At 35.1% G+C, this 21,373-nt stretch overlaps 3 protein-coding genes across 3 annotated transcripts; all 3 read right to left on the reverse strand.

Moving 5' to 3' along the window:
- Positions 1 to 1,068: 1,068 nt before the first annotated feature.
- On the reverse strand, positions 1,069 to 2,181 carry LOC126630026 (uncharacterized). Its single transcript, XM_050300204.1, has 2 exons — positions 1,921 to 2,181; positions 1,069 to 1,516 (listed from the first exon to the last, which is right to left on the reverse strand). The coding sequence occupies exons 1-2, from the start codon at positions 2,042 to 2,044 to the stop codon at positions 1,176 to 1,178; spliced, it is 465 nt and encodes a 154-aa protein (XP_050156161.1). The 5' UTR covers positions 2,045 to 2,181; the 3' UTR covers positions 1,069 to 1,175.
- A 2,652-nt stretch (positions 2,182 to 4,833) lies between these two features.
- Positions 4,834 to 6,793, reverse strand: LOC126630020 (heavy metal-associated isoprenylated plant protein 9-like). Its single transcript, XM_050300199.1, has 5 exons — positions 6,439 to 6,793; positions 6,044 to 6,230; positions 5,725 to 5,897; positions 5,534 to 5,624; positions 4,834 to 5,436 (listed from the first exon to the last, which is right to left on the reverse strand). The coding sequence occupies exons 1-5, from the start codon at positions 6,457 to 6,459 to the stop codon at positions 4,946 to 4,948; spliced, it is 963 nt and encodes a 320-aa protein (XP_050156156.1). The 5' UTR covers positions 6,460 to 6,793; the 3' UTR covers positions 4,834 to 4,945.
- A 4,367-nt stretch (positions 6,794 to 11,160) lies between these two features.
- On the reverse strand, positions 11,161 to 14,816 carry LOC126629455 (NAC domain-containing protein 91-like). The gene is made up of 6 exons (XM_050299492.1): positions 14,360 to 14,816; positions 13,391 to 13,668; positions 12,280 to 12,837; positions 12,074 to 12,164; positions 11,740 to 11,969; positions 11,161 to 11,659 (listed from the first exon to the last, which is right to left on the reverse strand). The coding sequence occupies exons 1-6, from the start codon at positions 14,523 to 14,525 to the stop codon at positions 11,357 to 11,359; spliced, it is 1,626 nt and encodes a 541-aa protein (XP_050155449.1). The 5' UTR covers positions 14,526 to 14,816; the 3' UTR covers positions 11,161 to 11,356.
- Between the last annotated feature and the right edge of the window lie 6,557 nt (positions 14,817 to 21,373).

Below are 21,373 nucleotides of genomic sequence, written 5' to 3' on the forward strand. Positions count from 1 at the left end.
GGATTTTTTTTAACTTTCTGGATTTTTCGTATCAAGTTAGGCATAACGTGGATTATGGACGAAAATTACCATATGGAGAGACTTTTTCACCCAATTTACGCACACTGTAATCAAATATCTGGCCAGCTTACGCGTAAAATGTAATGATTAAAGTGGTATTCATCACGCTTTGTTCGCCTGGTTATAAGACTTTTGCTTGTACTGTTATCACCTCAACGCATTTTGTTGGCTGATGTGGCAAGAACCCAGTGGAGGGTTTTGGAAGGATGGGCGTGAAGTGGCTAAAAGTTAGAAAGGTCTTCGTGTACTAGCCATAGGACAATTCGCGTCAAATCAGCAGGGAAAAATGCCATGTGGTCTGCTTTATGTTGCTTTCCCACGGAAGAGGATCATCCCGGATCGAGAATTTTAGAGATTTATATTTTGTAATTAATTTTCGTCAAGCATTATTTATGTTTAATTTTAAATAAAAAAATCAAATAATTTTTTACTACATGATACACAATAAATGGTTAAAATGTAAAAATTTCTAAAATCTCTAAAATTTGAATCTGAATGAAATCTAATTCTCTTTTCCACATGTATCTGACTTAACATTTGTGATTTTTATGCATTCATATGTCATGTTATATAGTTAGTTAGAATTACAATTTTGAATTGCCTTAAATTGGTAACAGTATATGGGCACATGATCATCATGCTGACCCCTACCAAAGAGTTAACAAGGAAGAAATTTGTCAAATCCTGCCAAATAATTTTGAATATATATAAAGAGTAAAGAGGGGATAGATAAGACCAGTGGTCCAGTACCCATTTTCTTTTGATTACGAAAGTGAAGGGATGTCGACCATGGAGAACATCATGTTTACGAACTACTACGGTGAAATTTTTACATATATGTCTCACTCGGTTTTCTTATTGTGAGCTATTACATGAGTCATAATATATTATATTAAAAAAATTGCATGTCGCGAGTATATGTATTTTTTTAACATTATCTCTCAAGTAGGCAGAGCTAAGTTTTAACATTAACTAAACAATATCAACTTCTATCGACAGATGTTTAAATTTGCACTCAATTAAAGTACTCATTAGTTATCGAATCCAAATTGCAACAAGAGGAAAGCAGCAAGCAATCTCTTCTTTCACATTTTCTTATCGATCGTTACATATAATCAATTCACGTTGAGCTTCAGCCTTGAGGGTAATGAATAGGACCTATTAAAGACTTTTTTCCATGGAGTCCATGCTTTCCAACTCAAAGATCGAACCCTAATCAGAGCCAAAGAAGGCTTTGTGTATTTAAAACTTGAAAGAGTAGTAATGGGAGGAGGAGGAGAGGAAGGTGGTGGTGTTGTCACTGGTGATTGATCTTCTAAGGCAATGTTGTCTTCAGAGTTCCAAAAACATGCATGTTTTCTCTTGCTCCTTACAGTTGCAAGCACATCGTATTTGTTGCATATTCCCCATACCGTCACCTTTTGTTCGTTATAATCCACCTTCACTGAGTATATCCCTGCAAGTACATATAAATAATGTTACAAGACAACATTAATTAATTAGGGTTTAGTTCACATTTTATTGCTGCTTAATTCCCCTACTGGACTAACCTGGCCAGTAAAATTAACGAGTTGTCTAATTGCAGGCTGCAATTTTGTGAAGGGCCAAGGATATCAGGCCTAGTCAAACTAAACAAACATCATGACCTAGAAACGAAGGAAACGACTGCTGCTATATATAATGTCTCACTCATAACCTATAGAGGGCGGACATTGTTCGGTTGAAGAAAATGTTAGAAAATATTAATATTTTAGGTTTATTTGTGCTATGATTTTCAACTAAAAATACATAAGAAAAAATATCGATAATGATGGCGCTTAGTAATATATCCTAATATACATATAGAGATATGTAGTTTACCTTTGAGATGGGAGAGGGTCTTCTCTATTTTCTTCTCACATCCATGAGAATAGAGAGGAACCATCATCTCCACATACTGCGCCTCTACGTTTTTGCAGGCGGGAACGATTTGCATATCGGCCATATTCAAATCCAAACCCAAATTTAACTATATAAGATTCAAGATATGTATACGAATGCATGCAAGAGAATCAGAGATTGCTGTTGTTCTTACTTGGTCATTTGAGATGTTTGCCTTATCTCCATTAATCTATGTATCACATTTGCAAGGCTTTATATAGGGTTAAGTTACTAGACACTGTAGGAGGTCGACTCAGCTAAGTATTCCAAGATATCCTTAAAAAGGAAAAGGTATAGCTAAGCTGATAGAGTACCGTGTTTTCTTAATCATGTTTCTGTTTAAGCTTTACCATGCACGGCTGCCGATTGACCAGTTCATTTGATAATATAAAGATTATTTTCGCAATAATTATTCCTGGTTAAAGTTGATTAAAGATACTTTGATTGGAGAAATCTTGATTTGGATATTGGAAGGATGTGGATTATGAGTGTGAGATGAGTGGAAGGATGTGTCAGCAGCGCTGGCTTTACATGGCTTTACACTGTTGGACATACAAAAAGTGCAGTGTATATATGTATTCTCCCCTTCATGCATGCATATCTGCTGGTCGATCAGTTGTATATATATAGTTTCATCAGATTACGACTCCCATGTGGCTTGTTTTCCTTATCGACTAAGTTTGGCTTTCAGACTTTGGAACTTACAACAATACTACTTTAACTAACTTAATCCGAATTAACTTTAATAATATAGCTCTCGATCATGTAATTCCTCTCGATTTATTTTATATACATATGTGCGCGCGCATTACGTACTCTCGGCATCATCTCATCCTTTTGCGCTCTCATTGGTTATGCCGCCATGCACATGCATGCAAGTTCTTTTTTAATTTCTTGATCGTACCAAAACAGATGAACCCTAACTTGAAAATTGATGTTCATGCTAAATAAAATTATTTAAAACAATAAATGATATTCTAATTCATTTTTGTTACAAATTAAAAGTTTCGAAAGCTGAATCCCCTACTTCTACCCATCATCTTAATTACCACTCTCACCGAACTATAAACGATTCTCTAATTTAAATCCTCTAGAAATATCCCTCAAATTTCTATAATTCTAGAAGGTACCAATATTCAAAAACAGGGGATGGACCATGCATATACTAGACTAGATAGGTTAGTCCCACAATAAAAGTGATTTTCTACTTTGTTTAATTGCGTTGAGAATAATCAAGAAGTTAAGATAATGTATGCCTTATTTCGAGTTAAAAAAAGTAGCTTTTAAAGTTTTAAAGTTTTAAAGTTTTAATCTTCGTGGTGCTTTAATCACCTTTCAAGCTTTAGCTTCTGACTTCTAACACCTATGTTTTTTAACTATTGTTTTCTTAACGTGCTTTATTATATAACAAGTTTGGCTTCTCCGTGTCTATGTAATTTAGATGGGCTATATTGATCCAAATATGCATAGAAAAATCTTATAGGAAGAAAATTGCAAATCCTAATTTGTTTGGGATTGTTAAATTTTGCATTGCAATTGAATTCCCTGCTACATAAATTGAACACGGATGTTATTAAAGTTCTCTATGTTCTTACAGAACTAGATATTAAATAAGGGGGTGTGCTATCCACACATCCCTTTTTACTTTTCACACACCTTTTGTTAATTTTTGTCTATTGATTTTCTTCAATTTATTCGATCCGATAACCGAAAATTTAAAAAATATGTGAAAAGTAAAAAAATGTGTGAATATCACATCTCTAAATAAGTCTTATTATTAGTCGAGTATAATATTTCTCACAGAGAGGAGAATGACTACCTTGAGTTCCAAACATTTCTTCTCCTTTTTGGCCTTTTGGTTACCCCCGATCGACCTCACATTGTCTTCCACTTTTGCGAAGCAAATGACATGCATTGGCCATGGCGGGTGCGTGCTTTGTTCTGTGAATGCGACAAAACGACAAATAGACAGGTGCGATGGCATCACCATCTCTGCCACGTTAGTCTTTGATTGTAGGTCCCACTCATGACTCCTCTTTTGATGTGATGCCCTGGTGACCATGTTTTGGCTTATATTCAGATGACTCGGATTTCATATACAACAGTTGGAGCCCACCATGTGAAACCCACACCTCTATTTTTATCTTAGGAACCTCGACTGCCCCAATCAAATTTGTATCCTTTTAACTAATTATCCATATGGGAGTAAAAAATTTCATAGCTTTTGAAATTAAAAAATGAGGAATAATCATGATTTATTATTAGTTGTTCTTAAGAAGAAAAAAAACTAATTATCCATGTGAATAATAAGTGCATTCCTGGAAATGTACATGTCTCAGTTATGATGAGAGTGGTAGGGTTTTGATGGACCATAAAATATAATATTGAGGGAATTAGAAAAACTCTTCATCAGCATTACAAAATTATGTAGTAGGGTTTAGTAGATGACCCCTCTCAAGTAGGACTTTGCAAACCCACATGTCTTTGTCATAGAGGGTTTCGCTAATCCCATCCATGTTATATTTTGCAATTCATTTCTTTATAGCTCGACATCAATCCCTTGAGTCTTGTAAAACCCTCATCGAAACATACCCTTATATAATTCTTGTTCATTGCTTTGGTTGTTCCAATATCCTTTAGAATCCATATATATTAGCAAGGGACAATGTCTTACACAATATAATATGGAACAATGTATTAATCTTGTATATGATACAGAATGATTAGCTTATATATATTTTATGGATCAATTTGGATGAAACATATATATTACTATTACTTTTGACACCAACCACCATCCACCAAACTCAAAACTTGTCTAAAATTCTGGTCACGAGTGGTGGTAGTTGCTAATTACCATATGTAAAACAACTTTTATATTACGTAATTAATTAGGCAACATAACAACATTTTAATACACTGTTATTATGGAATATAGAAGGATTATTGACCATGATCAAGTTGGTCATGAAATGCAACATGCATTGGGATTCTCATCACTGAACAGCTGAGGAGGTGGGATTCTCTCAATAACGTAAAGAGGTTGGTAATAGTACTGCATCATTCTTTTCATATGTTCCTCATCCATTCCACTATTTACGTAACTGCCACTCATCATCTCTTCCACCTTCTCCTCTTCTTTGTTCTCCTCACCACCTTTCTCCCCCTCCTTATTACTACTTTCTCCGCCTTCAGCTCCGCCCTCTTCTTTCTTTGCCTCCCCTTCTGCCGGTTTTTCCTCTTCTTTTTTCTCTGCATTTTCTTCTTTCTTCTCTTCGGGTTTTGCTTCTTCTGCAGCTGGTTCCTCCTCCTTCTCGGGTTCGGGCTCGGGTTGTGGGACTATTCGGGCTTGCTTCTTGGTTCGTCTATACACATATTCTACTAGCTTGTCCCCGTCCATGGTCCCTGTCACCATCACCTTCCCGCTACTATGATCAGTTACAGCACTTTGAACTCCTGCAATTAATTTATCAAGTAGTTTAACAGACAAGAAGTTGTGGACAAAGAGTTTCTTTTATCTCAAAAAATCATAAAGAAAAAAATGGATATATACCTCTGAGTTTGAGAATCTTTCTCTTGAGTTGCTCTGCGCAGGCCTCACAGTGCATGTTAACTTCGAGTTCCACAGTTACTAGTCCACTAACCTGCAATAAGAACCACTACTTATTAGTCAAGTGTTTAAACAAATTTACGCTTTAATGTGATTTATTGATTAATTTTGATTAAGGGTTTTGGTTGGACCACCTGTGAAGCAACAACTTCTGGAATAGCTTCACCCTCAGCAGCTGGTAATGGGGACAAGACTTTTGCTATTCTCTTGGTTTTCTTCATGATTTTGTTGCAAACTGCCTGAGGCTCCACTATTCCCTTTATGGTCACTTCATTTTTTGCCATGTCTATCACAACCCCCTCCACTCCTGCATTTCAAAAACAAAAATGCACACCAATTATAAACATAAAAAACCTCCATGCAACATCGATGTAATAGAGCGTAATAGGTGTAGGGTAGTGTTAGAGTGCCCTCTTTGTCGTGAGAGAGAGAGAGGGGTGGGGGGGAGAATACCTCTAATTCTCATGATGGACCTCTCAATCTTCTTTGCACATCCCACACAATGCAAGTCTACAAACAACACAAAAGGAGAAGGAGGTTTTGGCTCTTCCTTCTTTTCCTCCTCTGCCTTCTCGTCTTTCTTTTCCTCTACTTTCACCTCGGCTTTCTCCTCTGGCTTAGCCTCTGCCTTAGCTTGCTCCTATCCAAAAAAAATTACATTTTACAGTTTAACATGCGTGCAAAAATGTTTCGCTTTGTGTGTTTGATGACGTATTTCAACTTATATCAATTATATTTGTAGAAATGAGGAATGACTCCTTTCACGAAAGAAGCCAGACAGTATTAACACAACAAATGCATGCAGACCCAAACAAGCCAATTAGAAAACATTAGTGCAGTACACTAACCTGCTTAGCCTCTTCACCCATTTGTTATCTCAGTCAATTATGAGTATGAACTTTGAGTTCTCCAAAATTAGACAGAAAAATTAAGAGCAGAAGATAGAAAGAAAAAAGGGGAGAGGGCTAGAAAAGAAGGTGGTGTTAATTTATATATGCAGGTGAGAGGAGTGAGAGACGAGTGATGAGAGAGTATAATGGATGGACGGTTGCAATTGGTTTATTAGATAAAAAGTCAGTGTGTTATTCTAGAGCACATGCAGAGCCACTAAATTATACAAAAAGAAGCTCTTAATAATGATTCTTTTTGAATTTTTTTTTTTGCAATCCCCAAGGCTGATGAGGTAGAAAAAGAGAGAGGAGATACCGGTGGAGCAGATTTGGCAGATTTATAGAGCAGCAGGGGGGGTGAATAGATAGAGCCAGAGGAGAGGGAAAGAAAAAGATGACAACAAGATAATTAACCAACTGAAAAATAAAAATTATAATTAATAATTCCATCACCACCCACTGGTGGATTTTTCATGACGAGGTGGTGAGGTGTCACCATGTGTAACCATCTTATTCTTGTGTGGACAACCTGGATACCTTGGTCCTTAAGCAACTTATTCAAAGAACGGAGAAAACTTCTCACAAGGAGAGTTTTATTGTCACAAACTAATTACGCAGCGCTATGTTGAAAAAATTAAAATGCATGGCATGGCATAATATCCTTGGAGTATTTTAGTTGTAGTTAAGCAGGTGGAGCATGATAAACCATCCATCGTTACCACTTGATCGTCCATCTATGTACTATTTTATTGATAATCTAAAGCAAGTTGTGATTCCTACTATAAAACCAAATAACCAATTAGCAAAAGCGAATGGCTCAATTCCCAATAAGAATATGCAAGATTTATTCGATGAGAGACATCACTCTACATCTTCACAAGCCCCCTCACGTATGACGACACTTAAGCACATGCTCTGGACATACAAAATCGCTTAACTTTCTGATTTGAGACAACCTCCAAACCTCAAATAATACTCGATGATTATGCCTTACTTGGGGTTATCAAATTTATATGCTGTTCTGCATGTTTTATTACTGTTTTTAGACCATGATGACCTACTTTCTTGGTGGTCCTAATTAGTTTAGCCATTAACTGTAGGGAAGAAAAAGTGAGTAAAAAAAAAAAAGTTGAATATCAGAGTACGCAACAAACAAAATTATAAGAATATTATTAAACAAACAAGAATGCCGAAACGGCTACAAAACCCTACGAAACTATATTGTGGCTAACTTATTCTCTAATGAATAACAAAGCACCATATTTATAATAAACTAACCTTAATCTCTAACAAAACCTAATTCTAACGGGTTAAGCTCATAAAACCAATTATTCAAATAAATCAAAATACTAATATTTTCCAACAGAATATAGTTACATGATAAAGGAAACGTTGATTAAAATTAATCAAAGTGTAACTCTTCACAAACATTTAGTACGTACTTTCAATACCAGAAGAAAACTCCAAATTAAGCAAAGAGAATTCCAATTTTCATGAATCATGCAAAACTGAGTTGGGATGGATGAAGCGTGGGGATGCAAACTTTTGCATTCCAAGTTTTCGTGTATTTCAAAACAAAAATTATACGATCCAGCTATAGTACAGTTGATATCTCACATGGGTTGCTTCCTCCATATCACAAAGCTTAAGTCCTCCCCTTCATCTTTGTCAATTTTTATTTCTTTTGATGTTTCTTCAAGTCATTCAAAAAGCTTATTTCTTTCTTTCTCTTTGCTGAATATTCAATTAGTTCTCACTTCCCTGCACTAAGAGAGTGATGGGTATGGTTAATTATTTCACAATAAACTTTTGAGTGTGACGCTCATATCATCATATGGTGTTATTAATTGACAAATTATAGTTTTGGTATATTATAGGTGGAGAGTATAGTATTGAAATATAGATTGTTTGACATGAGTGCACATGTAATATAACGTGGAAGCCTGAAAACAAAATTACTCTTATTTCACCAAGGTGGAGCTATGAGGGACCATGATGATCCGAGGCCATTGATTCTGACATTTTATTCACGCACAAAAGTTTAGTGTTATGCTTATGATTTTCAAGGCTTTTTTGTAGGCTCAAGGCCCCAAACCAACGTTTTACTTTAATTTCTTTCATCGGGTTTGATATGAGGTTGGTGGCAATCCATTGTTTGTGAGCTTTGAGGAGGACTCTAGTCTAGGGATCAGTGGAGGGAAAGAGGAAAAAAAGTTAGAGAGACTTTGGGTTTAGGTTTAAGGAAGAGGACGATGAGGACATCACTATACCATACTAAAAGGACAGTAGTCAGTTTCTCACACATGACAGAGTAATATTTGTAAAATCAAGAGAGTATTTAAGATTTAGACTTTTAAGCCCCTCCTAAGTTAAAATCCTGACTCCGCCACATTCTCCATGCAACTTGTCAAATGGCGGTGATAATGAAAGAGTTGATATGAGTGAGTTTATAAATCTACTTCTCCCATGGTGGTCACACTTGGGAGTGAGTCAGCAACAGCAACAGAAGTCCCCTTCCAAGTCAAAAAGTTCGGTGAAAGATTTCACAACCACTCAAAATTTTCCAAGGCAAATAAATTTCACCAACCAACAACATAATCTTTTTAATCTACGTCCTCATGCAGCTCCTTAATTAAAGTTTGATCAGCAAAAAAGAACAGACCAAATACAATTTAGGTTGACCTCCTTGATTATCTTTTGTCTATTTTTATAGGAAAATGGCCGGAAGATTGTATTTTTAGATTATATTGTGTAAATTTCATGATGTGATGGTTGATGATTGAATTCTTTTTGTAATGATTCAAATGAGTTCAACCATCAATCGTCATGTTGATTATGTAATTTACAAAATATGATTCAAGTATATGACCTCTTTAACATCATTCTTTTTAATAAAAAAAAGTTGGAAGATGTAGGTTACGTGGTGTAGAATGATTTGTTCTTTCTAAAGGTTTATGCATCAATTAAGAGATTCCAATTAATCAAAGGGCCTAGGTGCGGTCCAATGCATGCAATCGTTGTGATCGATGGGAGGTTAGAAGAATCTAGATGATTGATTGGCTTAGTTAGTAAAGTAATCACAATCAACCACCCAATTATTTTTGGATTAAGTTGTTTCTAGTACTAAGTTCACCTGATCTAATGATCACATAAACATAGTTGTGTCTTTAATAGAGATTTTGAAGGATTTTGAAAAGTTTAAAATATTAGGTGATTATATTCGATTAGAATTTTAAAGAAGTCAATAAAAATTAGGAGAATTTGTTTAATATTTTAAATAAATCTATCGAAGTGTAGGTGTAATAAATCAGGATTTGATTTCAATGATATTAAAAAGATATGAATTTTGGTGGATTTAGGGGGATTTCATAATTTATGTTAGGCTAAATAGCTAAAATGGTCTTTAAGATTTGCATAACTCATCATTTTGGTACCTAAGATTTCAAATCAATAAAAGTGGTCCTTGAGATTGTCCACCATCCATCATTTTGGTCATTCCGTTAAAAACTCTGTTAAGTGTCTCCGAGCTCTTGGCCGGAAGTTTAGGCAATTTTCAAAGTTTCGTAACTCAATTTTTTTTTAACCAAATTTGACCCATAATATATGAAAATGAAGATAGGAAAGTGTAGAATACGATTATACCTATTCAGAAACCCAATGGTTACCGGAGATGGCCGAAAAATAGTCTCAAAGTTGACTGGTCCGAGGGAAAACTTGAAAACTCACCGGAAACTGGGTAAACTTTAAACGTTTATAACTTCTTCAATACTCAACGAAATCAAGTGATTCAAAAACGAAAATCATACTTCTCGATGAGATGAAGAGAATTGTATCTTTTTTGACAGCTAACTCGCCTTAGTTTGGTCGGAAAATGGCTCGAAAAATCTCTGACCACAAAAGACCTAAAAGTCGACAAACTTGATTAAACCAAACACCACCGTGATTCAAAATACAAACATATAATCATGGATCCTCTGACCACAAAAACTTATAATCATGGATCCTTCCATGGTAACTGTTTTTTGGGTATACTTTGGGAGTTTACATGAGCTCAAAGATTGGGTTTAGGATTTTGCAGATTCATATTTCACAAAAGCTACTTCTTTTATGCTATTCATAAACAACCGTATCATTACACAAAAGCAACTTCTGAAATTTCACCATAACAAAGCTAGCAGTATGCAACCATCAAGGTTTCTCCAATCGCTCTCAAATTTCAACGTGTACAGAATGTCTGGGCAATCGGGTATTTGAGTTCTGGGTTTTCATGGATTTACCTTCTTACGGATATTAACCAGTTTTTATCTCGCTGGGCTGCGCTCAGAAGCTCTTTTGGGTAGTGGGTTTGATGGTAAGAGTAGTAAAACGAGGAGAAAATTGGCAGTCGACCAAGAACCCATCTCCGTCTCTGTTTGTCTGACCGGAATTGGGGAGAAGACTGTAGCAACACAATCGTGGCAGTATCCCAAACAAATAGATACGGTCACGCGAGGAAGTTAAAATGTACCACCCCTCATGATTGGCGTGACGTTAAAGAGAATGACTATGCATGGTAACATTCCGTTGTAGGTTAGTTTTCTCATGGATTATGATTGTGCATGGTAGTATACGTCGCAGTAACATTCTCTTGTATGTTAGTTTTTCCGGTGAATTACGTGTTAATTGTATGAAGGGTATAAGTTTAAACAGAAATACAGAACAATTTCGGATAAATAAGTGCAGCTCAACTAAAAGTTCATAGTTTAGTTATGGAATCCCTCAAAAATTGTTAGCTGCTGTACATAATCACATGAGGACTCTGAACCTAACAAATCTATCCTGTGTTTAGCCTCATAAAATTAAACAAACCCTTAAAATGTAGGGCTTAGGCAGTACGCTAGGCAGCGAAAGGTCTTCTGGCGGCTTCAAAACTAATGAAATCCCCATGAGCTCGCAAGATTATGAACAAGAATGCAACCACAACTCCTATAAACAGAAAGGCTAAGGACCACATAGAATGACCGGCAGGAGAGACGGCTTTCAACAACACAGAAAGCAGCCTTTTGCCGGTAATAATGCTGCCATCCGTGGTGAAGTTGGGTCTTTTGGGCACGGTTCCTTTTTCTGGCAGATCAATGTCAGCACTAATAACATTAGTATCAACAGCACCAATAGGTTTCTTTTCGTTATTGCTCATCTCCTGCAAACAGCGTTAAACTCATTACCAACCCTCAAAACTCACCAGACTTTGACATTATTTGTGCTTCACAAACTTCTCACCTCCATAGCTATTGGTTTTGGTTCGTTGTCTTCTGGTCTACTGCTGCATTGGATTCGCCGAACTTTAGTCGCAAGCCTTATCCTTCTTTTCGCATCACCTTGTGTCACAAAGTTCTCTGCACTAGTTGGAATTTGTGTTTGGCGAGCCCTGAGCCTGATTCCAGTGCCAGCATCGCGATTGATAATTGCATTCACATGATTGCTCGTCACCTCAGACCTTGAGGATTGGTCTGCAGCAAAACCAAATGGAGAAGCATTACGTTACTAACATTCATCTAGCACACCATCCACAAATCTCGTCCACTCATCAATGCTAATACCAGAAAAGACTTACCATAATCTTCTGGAATTGAGATCAACAGTGACGGATCATTTCTGTCAATATTCTCCTCAGGCTGAACATCATTTTGAAGTTCTTTCACAAACTGTATGAAATGAGATCAGCAAAAAATTATTTTTCTAGAGACAATCTTTTAAAAGCACGTACATGACACAAAATGCTGCAGATACTTCAAAAGTAACATGAAATCTTCCACTCACCGGTACTTCAGCTGCTATTGCATCGACATCAATCTGCTCCCCTGAACTGTTTAGAATTGAGCTCAAGAAATCGGATACATATGCATCTTGCTCATTGGTTCCATATGGAAACGTCACCCCCTGATGATCATTGCTGAAGTCATTCCTGCCGTAGTAACCAAGCTCCGCGTGCATCTGCGAGTGCAATGGGGAAAAAAGTGGCTCTTGCGGGGGATCATAAAACATGTCCAACTCCCCCAGTGGCATATTCAGTTGACATTCTGCATCATAACCATCACAGCTGTTGCTAGGGAACTCAGTAGTTGGTAGAGGTGGTAAAGTGTCTGATCCCATCGCATTACCAGTATCAGCAGAGGTGCATTCGACTTTGGTAAGAGGCTTTTCATCTTGCCTTTCAAATGATGGTGATGTTGGAACCGGTGCAAGATCAGACTGCACGTCTTGAGGAGACGATACAACAGCAATGGAGGATGAAGCAGTAGGTTCAGCTTCATCAAAATTTGAATCTTCGATGGTCTCATCTTGTTTTTTAAACAGGCGACAAAGGACAAAGGAACTCTGCATAATACAACAGGTACATAACATCTGATTAGTAATTGAAAGTTCAGTCATTTTAAATTCCCGGTCAGTGATCTGAGCATACGTGTTTCGAAGAACTACAAAAATGCAATATACAAACGCACACGCAGACCAATTAAAGAACAATTCCATTGAAAAACATAACTTATTTCCATGCAAAGGGACTCAGTTGAAGATTGAGATTTGTTACTTGCTCAATACTACTTAATAACTCATTCCCTTCCTAATTACCAAGAAATGAACATCTTTGTTCATCAGTTATGATGTAACATCCAAACCATCCGTTTTGCTCAAACCGGTTTATCAGATCCTGCTGTCTATTGTCCAAAGCACGAATTGGACGCTTTGAATCATATTTAGACAACATAAGATATTTCACTAAAACTAAAACCAAACTAAGTAATAGATTTTGACTAAATTATACAAATTACACTTAAACTGATTGCACAAACTATCAATTTTCAAGACTTCAGTGTCCAAATGTGATCATAAAAATCAATTAAACATCATTAAGGTTGAAGAGAAAACCAACCTGGCCAGGATTTGTGCCATCAAGCTCCTTCTGTGTCGCACGATACTCGTGCATAACCCAATTAGTCCTCTTACCCTTAGGAGCACGCCCGATATGGAAGACCAATGTCTTTTTCATTCCAATCAAGATTTTGTCCGACTTGATTTGACGATCTTTTCCAGTGGCCTTCCAATACCCTCTAATTGTAGCCCTGTTCAACCTGTGCCCATTCGGGTACTTTCTGTCCTGCGGACAGAAGAAGAACCACTCCGGATCAGTTGTCTGTATCACTGATAAATCTGCAACACAGCATAAACATAACATTGAGCACAAATATACAAAACTGAAAACCCGAAAAATATGTAATTGGTGAGAAAATCAAGTTGTTGCTACCAAAAGTTCATAATTTTCCCCAAGTTACAACAATTCATCAAATTCCCGGCCTAATTACAACTCAATAAGACATTGATCGATTACTTTTACGAAAAGCATAAGCAAGTGCAAGCATTTTTACTACATTCAGTGAAAACCCCCAACAGATAAAAGGACATATTTACTAAATCTGCAGCATAAATAAGCTTAACATTGGGCAAAGAAAAGCCCAAAAATTCAAGACCTTCAAGTTAGATAATTGGTGAGAAAATCAAGTACTTGCTGCAACCAAAAGTTCATAACTTTCCCAAAGTTTCATTAATCTAACAAAATCCCAGCTTAATTACAACCCAATGGAAACTAAATAGTGAATTTAACAACTAAATAACACACTAAATGATATAAGACCACGTCGCGGACAAGTATAAATGAAAGTATGATCGATTCTAAAAAAGCTATTTTTTGAACATTTTTTGTAAATTTCTGGCTCCGCCACTTGATATAAGCAATTAATCACAAGCAAAGTTGAACCATTTTCTACTACATGCAATCAAACCCCACAAAAAATTATCAGAAAAATGTGAAAGCTAAGAGACGGAGAAGGACAAAGTTTAATACCAGGCAAATCCCAGGGCTCCCGTTTGCAAACATCAATCTCACGGATAACAGCGACTTGTCTGTGATTGCCATTGATTTTCGACCTCAAATAATAATCGATCAACTCCGCATCCGTGGGCCGGAATCTGAACCCCAGCGGCAGACTATTCATAGACAGCACCTCCATGTCCGCCAGCACCACTAAACCACAACTCCAGAGAGAGAAACAGAGAAACAGAGGAACAGAGAGACAGAGAGAGTGAGGAAAAACTAAAAAAGCCTAGCTTTTCTCAAGAACCCAAAACTTTTTCCAAGAAACCCAGAAGAAAACACTAGGAATCGGATAGATTCTCGAATTCGAAAAGGAGATTTTGGTGTTCTGAAATCAGGTGTGGACCTTTCTCTCTCTAGCTTTTTTTATCTTTCAGCAGAGAGAAAGCAACGAAGAAGGTTGTGAGGGGCTCTACCGAGGGAGGAGAGAGAGACACACAGTTTATATATATCTGCCAAGTCTACCAGCCCGCGTTTAAATTCCACGTACACACCGCGTCCGAGAAAATTAACAGGGGTATTTTAATGCCTCAAATTTTCAACACTGCCACTGTCGGTATGGAACGGCTTGCGCTAGAAGAGAGCGCGTTTAGGTAGAAGAATGATTTTGAGTAATAGTAGGGGTATAAGGGAGAATTTACAAAGCGTTGCGACGAAGGTTTTGCGGGCGGATTGTGCATGCAAGCCAATGAGGTACGGACACGTATGCGAGTGCGCTCGCCGGGAAGGCCGGTCCCGCTTGTTTCAATACGGTACGAAATTGGCAAGTTGCAAGGAACTTTACCCTAATTTTTCATATATTTATTTTTGTATTTAACAATTTAATTGTTTTTGTGTACGAAAAAAACTAATAAAGTTAAAAAGAAAATGAATGTGGTGGCCTGAGAAAGGAGAAAGAGACTGATGGGGACTCGATGAACATAGGCATTGTCAAAAGATTTGTGAAGTGATAGTGTGGTGAAACTTTATTATTAAGGAAAAGAGTATACATGATTTCTTCTACAATGTGTGGGAATTACAATTTGAGAAAGTGATTATTTTTCGGTATAACGCGTTCTCTAATATGGTATAGTATTTGATTATCGTTTTGGACGATTTATTTGGTTATTTATGTATAAATTTACTTAAATTAGTATTGGCCGTTTTTAACATAACACGTCAGACCATTATGTGAGAAATATTTTTTTTCTTATTTTAGATGCGATAATTTATCGATAGTCAATGATGTTCTTGTCACTTAACAAGAAAATGGATGTAGCCACTTATACTACGGTACTAGTATTGCTTTTTAATTGTAAGTGAGAAGTTTTAAATTAAAATCTCGTAAATGACAAATTCGAAACAATTTAATATAAATATATCGTTGCATAAAAAAAATTAAATAGATATACCATGTGTGGGAATTACAATTTGAGAAAGTGAATTATTTTTGGTATAACGCGTTCTCTAATATGGTAAAGTATTTGATTATCGTTATGGATGATTTATTTGGTTATTTATGTTTGAATTTACTTAAATTAGTATCAACCGTTTTTAACATAACACGTCAGACCATTATGTGAGAAATATTTTTTTCTTATTTTCTATGCGGTAATTTATCGATAGTAAATGATGTTCTTGTCATTTAACAAGAAAATGGATGTAGCCACTTATACTACGATATACTAGTATTGCTTTTTAATTGTAAGTGAGAAGTTTTAAATTGAAATCTCATAAATGATAAATTCGAAACAATTTAATATAAATATATCGTTGCGTAAAAAAAAAATAGATATACCACTCTCGAGTAGTCGAGTTCGGGTTTCCTATGAATATTTTTTGTGCTAATAGAGTACTTATGTAAAATTGAAGTTTATTTATTATTTGTATTGGATATTGGGAAAATATGGATAATTTTTAATGTAGTATAATGGAAAATATGAAGTTTGAGTTTAATGTATTAATTATATTAATGAAATATAAGTGATAGAGATGCCGTTGGCATTTATTTATGTCGAATGCTAGATGTTAATCTCATAAACAAATTTAGAACTATCAAATTCCACCATATTTACGATGAAATGAAGAACATTTTGGGCAATGTGGATTTTTGGCATGTCTGCAAATAAAATAATTTTGTGACGGATAGTTTAGCGAATTATAGTCTTGATTGAGATTTAGCAATATTTACTTTGATAATCCTCCTTCTTATTTAGTTAGTTTTGTTCATGAAAATCGACTTTAAATGTCCCGATCTAAATTTATTACTGATTAATTTTGTTTGGGCTTTTGCTACTAGCCCCATTTTTCAAAAAAAGAAAAAGAAAAAAAGAAAAAAAGAAAAAAAAATGAACATCTGGGAAGGTTGTTGGAAAAACCCTAAAGTTCATGGCATATTCACATGGGGAATTTAGAATTTTAGGATTCTTAAGAGAAGACCTTTTTCAACAACAAAAAAACAAGACAGAAATTGAAAGGTTCGAGATTTAAATATGTTTATATGTCAATCTTAGTGGGGGGATATTGGACTTTAAACTTTTCAAACGATTACAAACTACATCTATCCTGTCTAATGAATTTTTCACAAGCTAAAGTAATGTTTGTGTGTGTATATATATTTTAAGCATTAGTCGTTTAGAAATACTTTTAAAATAACTAAAAGTATTTTTAGAAAAAATATTTTTGGATTCCAAATACATTTAGAATGTTTTCTGCAAGAAACATAAGTTATGTATTTTTTTAAGCACTTTTTCAAGATTTACTTGCATTTTACTAAAAATTAGTTCTAAAAATATTTACATAAAAAAACATTTTTAATCATTTTAAAAACATTTCCAAACAATATCATCATCTTATATTTATTTACCCCACTTTCCACATTTTAAACTAGGATTTTATACTTCTTTTCTTTTGTTGTCTTTTTTCCCCTTGGGATTCCAATTTATTCCACCACTTTTGATTAAAATTTCATCTATATTATATTATATCCTAATAATGTGAACACAAAGAAAAGAAAAGTGAGTTGAAAGTAGCTTGCGAATCTTTTCCATTGTGCTTTGCGCAGTACGGTTTGCAAATTGGGAATTGGATCCCCTCCGGGCAAATGGTGGGGATCCTCGTGACCACACAACAAGGACCGTTGAATTTTGATCAAACGACTACAAACAGAGGGTCCCTTTAAAAGTTATAATAATTGTAACCGTTGAATCAAAATTCAACGGTCCGTGTTGTGTGGTCATGAGGATCCCCATCATTTGCTCAGGAGGGGATCTAATTCCAGTTGCAAGCATGGCTGAGGAAAAGTGATTACTCCCTAATCTCAACTGTGTGTATATATAATATATCTGCATGGAAAAATTATTTACTCCCTAATCTCAAGTGATTTACTCTCTATCCAATATTTACTAATTTTATCTTCATGTATGTATATTTTATATATATACACGCCATGCTAAAAAGCCATAAAAGGTATTGAAATTAATATTTATATACGATTGCTACGCATCATCCTTATCATTAATTTGACCGAAAAATAGAGAGGTCATCTTCCACTTCCAACTCTTTTCTGTAAACTTTGTGCTTTTTATAACTTGATACCTCATACAAGAAGAACTAAAAGAGAAACTTGATGAGATTAGGCTCGGCAGGAACTGTTATTTGTTTCCCTAATTACACTGCATTAAAGCTTCCGGTATGCTTTGTTAATCAGAAGTAAAGTGTTTCTGAATCATAGTCCAAAACACGGCTATTATTTTCAATATTTGGTTGAATTTTTGTCATTAGACTCATTACTGAATTTCTAATTTCAACCTGTTATTTTCAACTAAATAAAAATTTCAAACTGTTTATTAACAAAAATATAATTTTTATTGTTTTATAAACCATTAATAGGATAAACTATACGATGTTCATTTAATGTCTAAAACTACATGAAGGATTAGAGAGAGCACATTATTTTAGCCAACTCAACTAAGATTAGATTAAAAGGTAACTAGTTAGGATGACATGTCTACTAACTAGTTAGGATGACGTGTCTACCACATTGCGTCTTAGTTTGAATCTCCCTTTATATAAAGTAGAGTGTATTAGATATCCCTTTGTCAGAAAATTAGAAAAGTTAGATTGTAAGATGGCAATATGTTGCAGAAGAGCAAAATCAGTTTCAATTAGTGTGTGTTATTAACAGTGATGCTGAATGCATTGCAAATACAAAAAGGCCTCTAATGTGGTACATCTCACCATTGCTACAAAATTACAAATTGGGATAGCTGCAAACCTACATATATGCACAGGCAGCTATACAATTCTATAGGATCTTTACAAATGCACAGCAGCTATACAACTCTTTATTTGTTAAGTGCAACTTTGCCCATCCCCTAAAGTGGGAGCTCAAACTCCTCCATTGATTGCCGTTAAATTATTTATGTAAAATTGAAGTTTTATTTATATTTTATGTTGGATATTGGGAAAATAGGGATAACTTTTTATGTTGTATATTGGAAAATATGAGTTTTAAGTTTTATGTATCAATTATATTGATGAAATAGAAGTGGATAGAGAAGCCATTGGCATTTATTTATGTCTAATACCAGATGTTAATGTCATAAACAAATTTCGAACTATCAAATTCTACGATATTTACGATGAACAATGAACAACATTTGGGCAACGCGATCTTCAGCATGTCCACAAAGAAAATAATTTTTTGACGGATGGTTTAGCGAACTATAGTTTTGATTTAGATTTAGGCAATTTTTACTTTCATAATTCTCTTTATTGTTCAGTTAATTTTGTTCATAATGGTCGCCTTAAACTGTTCTGGTCTAAGTTTATTATTGATAAGTTTTGTTTGGGCTTTTGCTTTTAGCCCCATTTTTCCACAAATAAAAAAAAAAAAAACAAGATTTGGGAAGGTGTTGGAAAGACCCTAAATTTCATGGTATATTCTAACCTTTTAGGATCTTAAAGAGAAGAGCTTTTTCAACAAATAAAAAATAGAAATTAAAAGGTTCGAGATTTATTTATGCTTATATGTCAATATTACTATATTAGTGCGGGCATATTGAACTTTAAACTTTTCATTACAATCTACATCAATTTTGTCTCATGAATTTTTTTACAAGCTAAAGTAATTTTATATATCTTTTTAAAATAAATAGGTCGTTTAAAATTACTTTTAAAATGATTAAAATATTTTTTGAGAAAATATTTTGAATTTCAAAAGCATTTGAAGTATTTTCTACAAGAAACATCAGTTATGTGTTTATTTTAAGAAGCACTTTAAGTACTTTTTCATAATTTACTTCATTTTATTAAAAATTAATTCCAAAATATTCTCACACAAAACGTTTTCAATCATTTTAAAAACATTTACAAACAAACTCATAATCTTATATTTATTCACCCCCACAATCCACATTTTTAATTAGGATTTCGTACATCTTTCTTTTTGTTGTCTTTTTCCCACCTTAGGATTCCAATGTATTCGGCAACTTTTGATTAAAATTTCATTTGTATTATCCTAATAATGTGAACACAAAGAAAAGTGAGTTAAAGAAGCTTGCGAATCTTTTTCATCGTGCTTGACTGCTTTGTGCAGTACGGTTAGCATATTGCGTGCATGGCTGTGGAAAAGCAATTTACTCCCTTATCTCAAGTGTGTATACATATATTATATCTGCAATCCTTACTATTTTTAATATATCTGTATTCGGGCGAAGATTTCTTCGGAAATGGCTCCTTGGACTTTAGCATAGTTCCCCAAAGAATTGGCACATTGGATGTGTAGTCAGGCTTTTGCTTGCTGATGTGCTGCAAGAAAATGACAGAGTTAGTTCTAAAATGTGCATTTGTGGTACCTTAGGTGTGCGTCTTGAGGCTCGCAATCAAAACTAACTGAGTGCTAGGCGTGTCATTGCTATCTCAGTATAGCAAATGTAGAACAATAGTGTGTTTAGTCGATTATTTGCGCCCCAAGTTACTCGGACTTCTTGTTATCAAAGAATTGTCGTGGATGAGTTAAGTCTACATTAAGTTCTTTTTCTTGCCTTGTTACCAAGGACTTTCAGTTTACAGTCTTGTATGTTCATATGAAGGGAGTTCAAATTCCCTTTAAGTCATTTAGCCGTTTGCTTGGTTCTTGATTGATTTTAATGATAGCCTATCCATTAAACTAATCAGATCCAGATGCAAATGAGACTCTTAAAGTAGGACAATAGGTGGACAAGACTTGAATACATACTGGGGAATGCATTACGTAATAGATCTACAAATTCATAAAACAAACAAAGAGTTTTGGGCAAGATTTCGCCTTGTCTGTCAATGTTGAACTTCTTGCAGTCACTTCTCTTTGTGATTACAGGGGTTTGTATGCTAAAAAGAGGATGGATGGTAAATAGGTTTACACAAGGGAATCGATACTACGTCACTAAGGGAGATAACTGAGCTTTAAACTAGAGAGAAAGATAGCTGGTCGCTAAGAAGATTTGAGATTTGGGCTGATTACAACTTTTGGATGCAAATCTAGCTTAAGAGCAGAGTTTGTATGCTTGTTTGTTTGATTGGTTATGTGTCCTTGTCTCTGGGGCCTCTTCCTTCTTTTATAGGTCAATTAGCCTGACTGCTGTGACTTTGTTCTTGCCCGAAAGCATCTGAACGGTAGCGAGTCATCAGCTTTTTACTTGTATTGCCACTGAAAAGTGTTTTTTTGCTGATTGTGAGTTAGTCCCCATCACTTGTCATTTAAATCATAGGAAGATGGTCCATGCATTAATGGGGAGGCACCAATTTGTCTCTGGACTTGGTGCTGGGCTTTGGGTAAGTATTCTTCTAATTGGCATCTTTGGGTTTTCTCACATTTGCAGTCCAATATTCAAATATTAACCCAAACAATCTGCATGAAAAAGTGATTTATCATATATATATATATATATATATACATATATATATATATACATATATATCTGCATGGAAAAGTGATTTACTCCCTAATCTCAAGTGATTTAC

This window comes from Malus sylvestris, chromosome 7 (assembly GCF_916048215.2).
Source record: "Malus sylvestris chromosome 7, drMalSylv7.2, whole genome shotgun sequence".
Classification (NCBI taxonomy): Eukaryota; Viridiplantae; Streptophyta; class Magnoliopsida; order Rosales; family Rosaceae; genus Malus; species Malus sylvestris.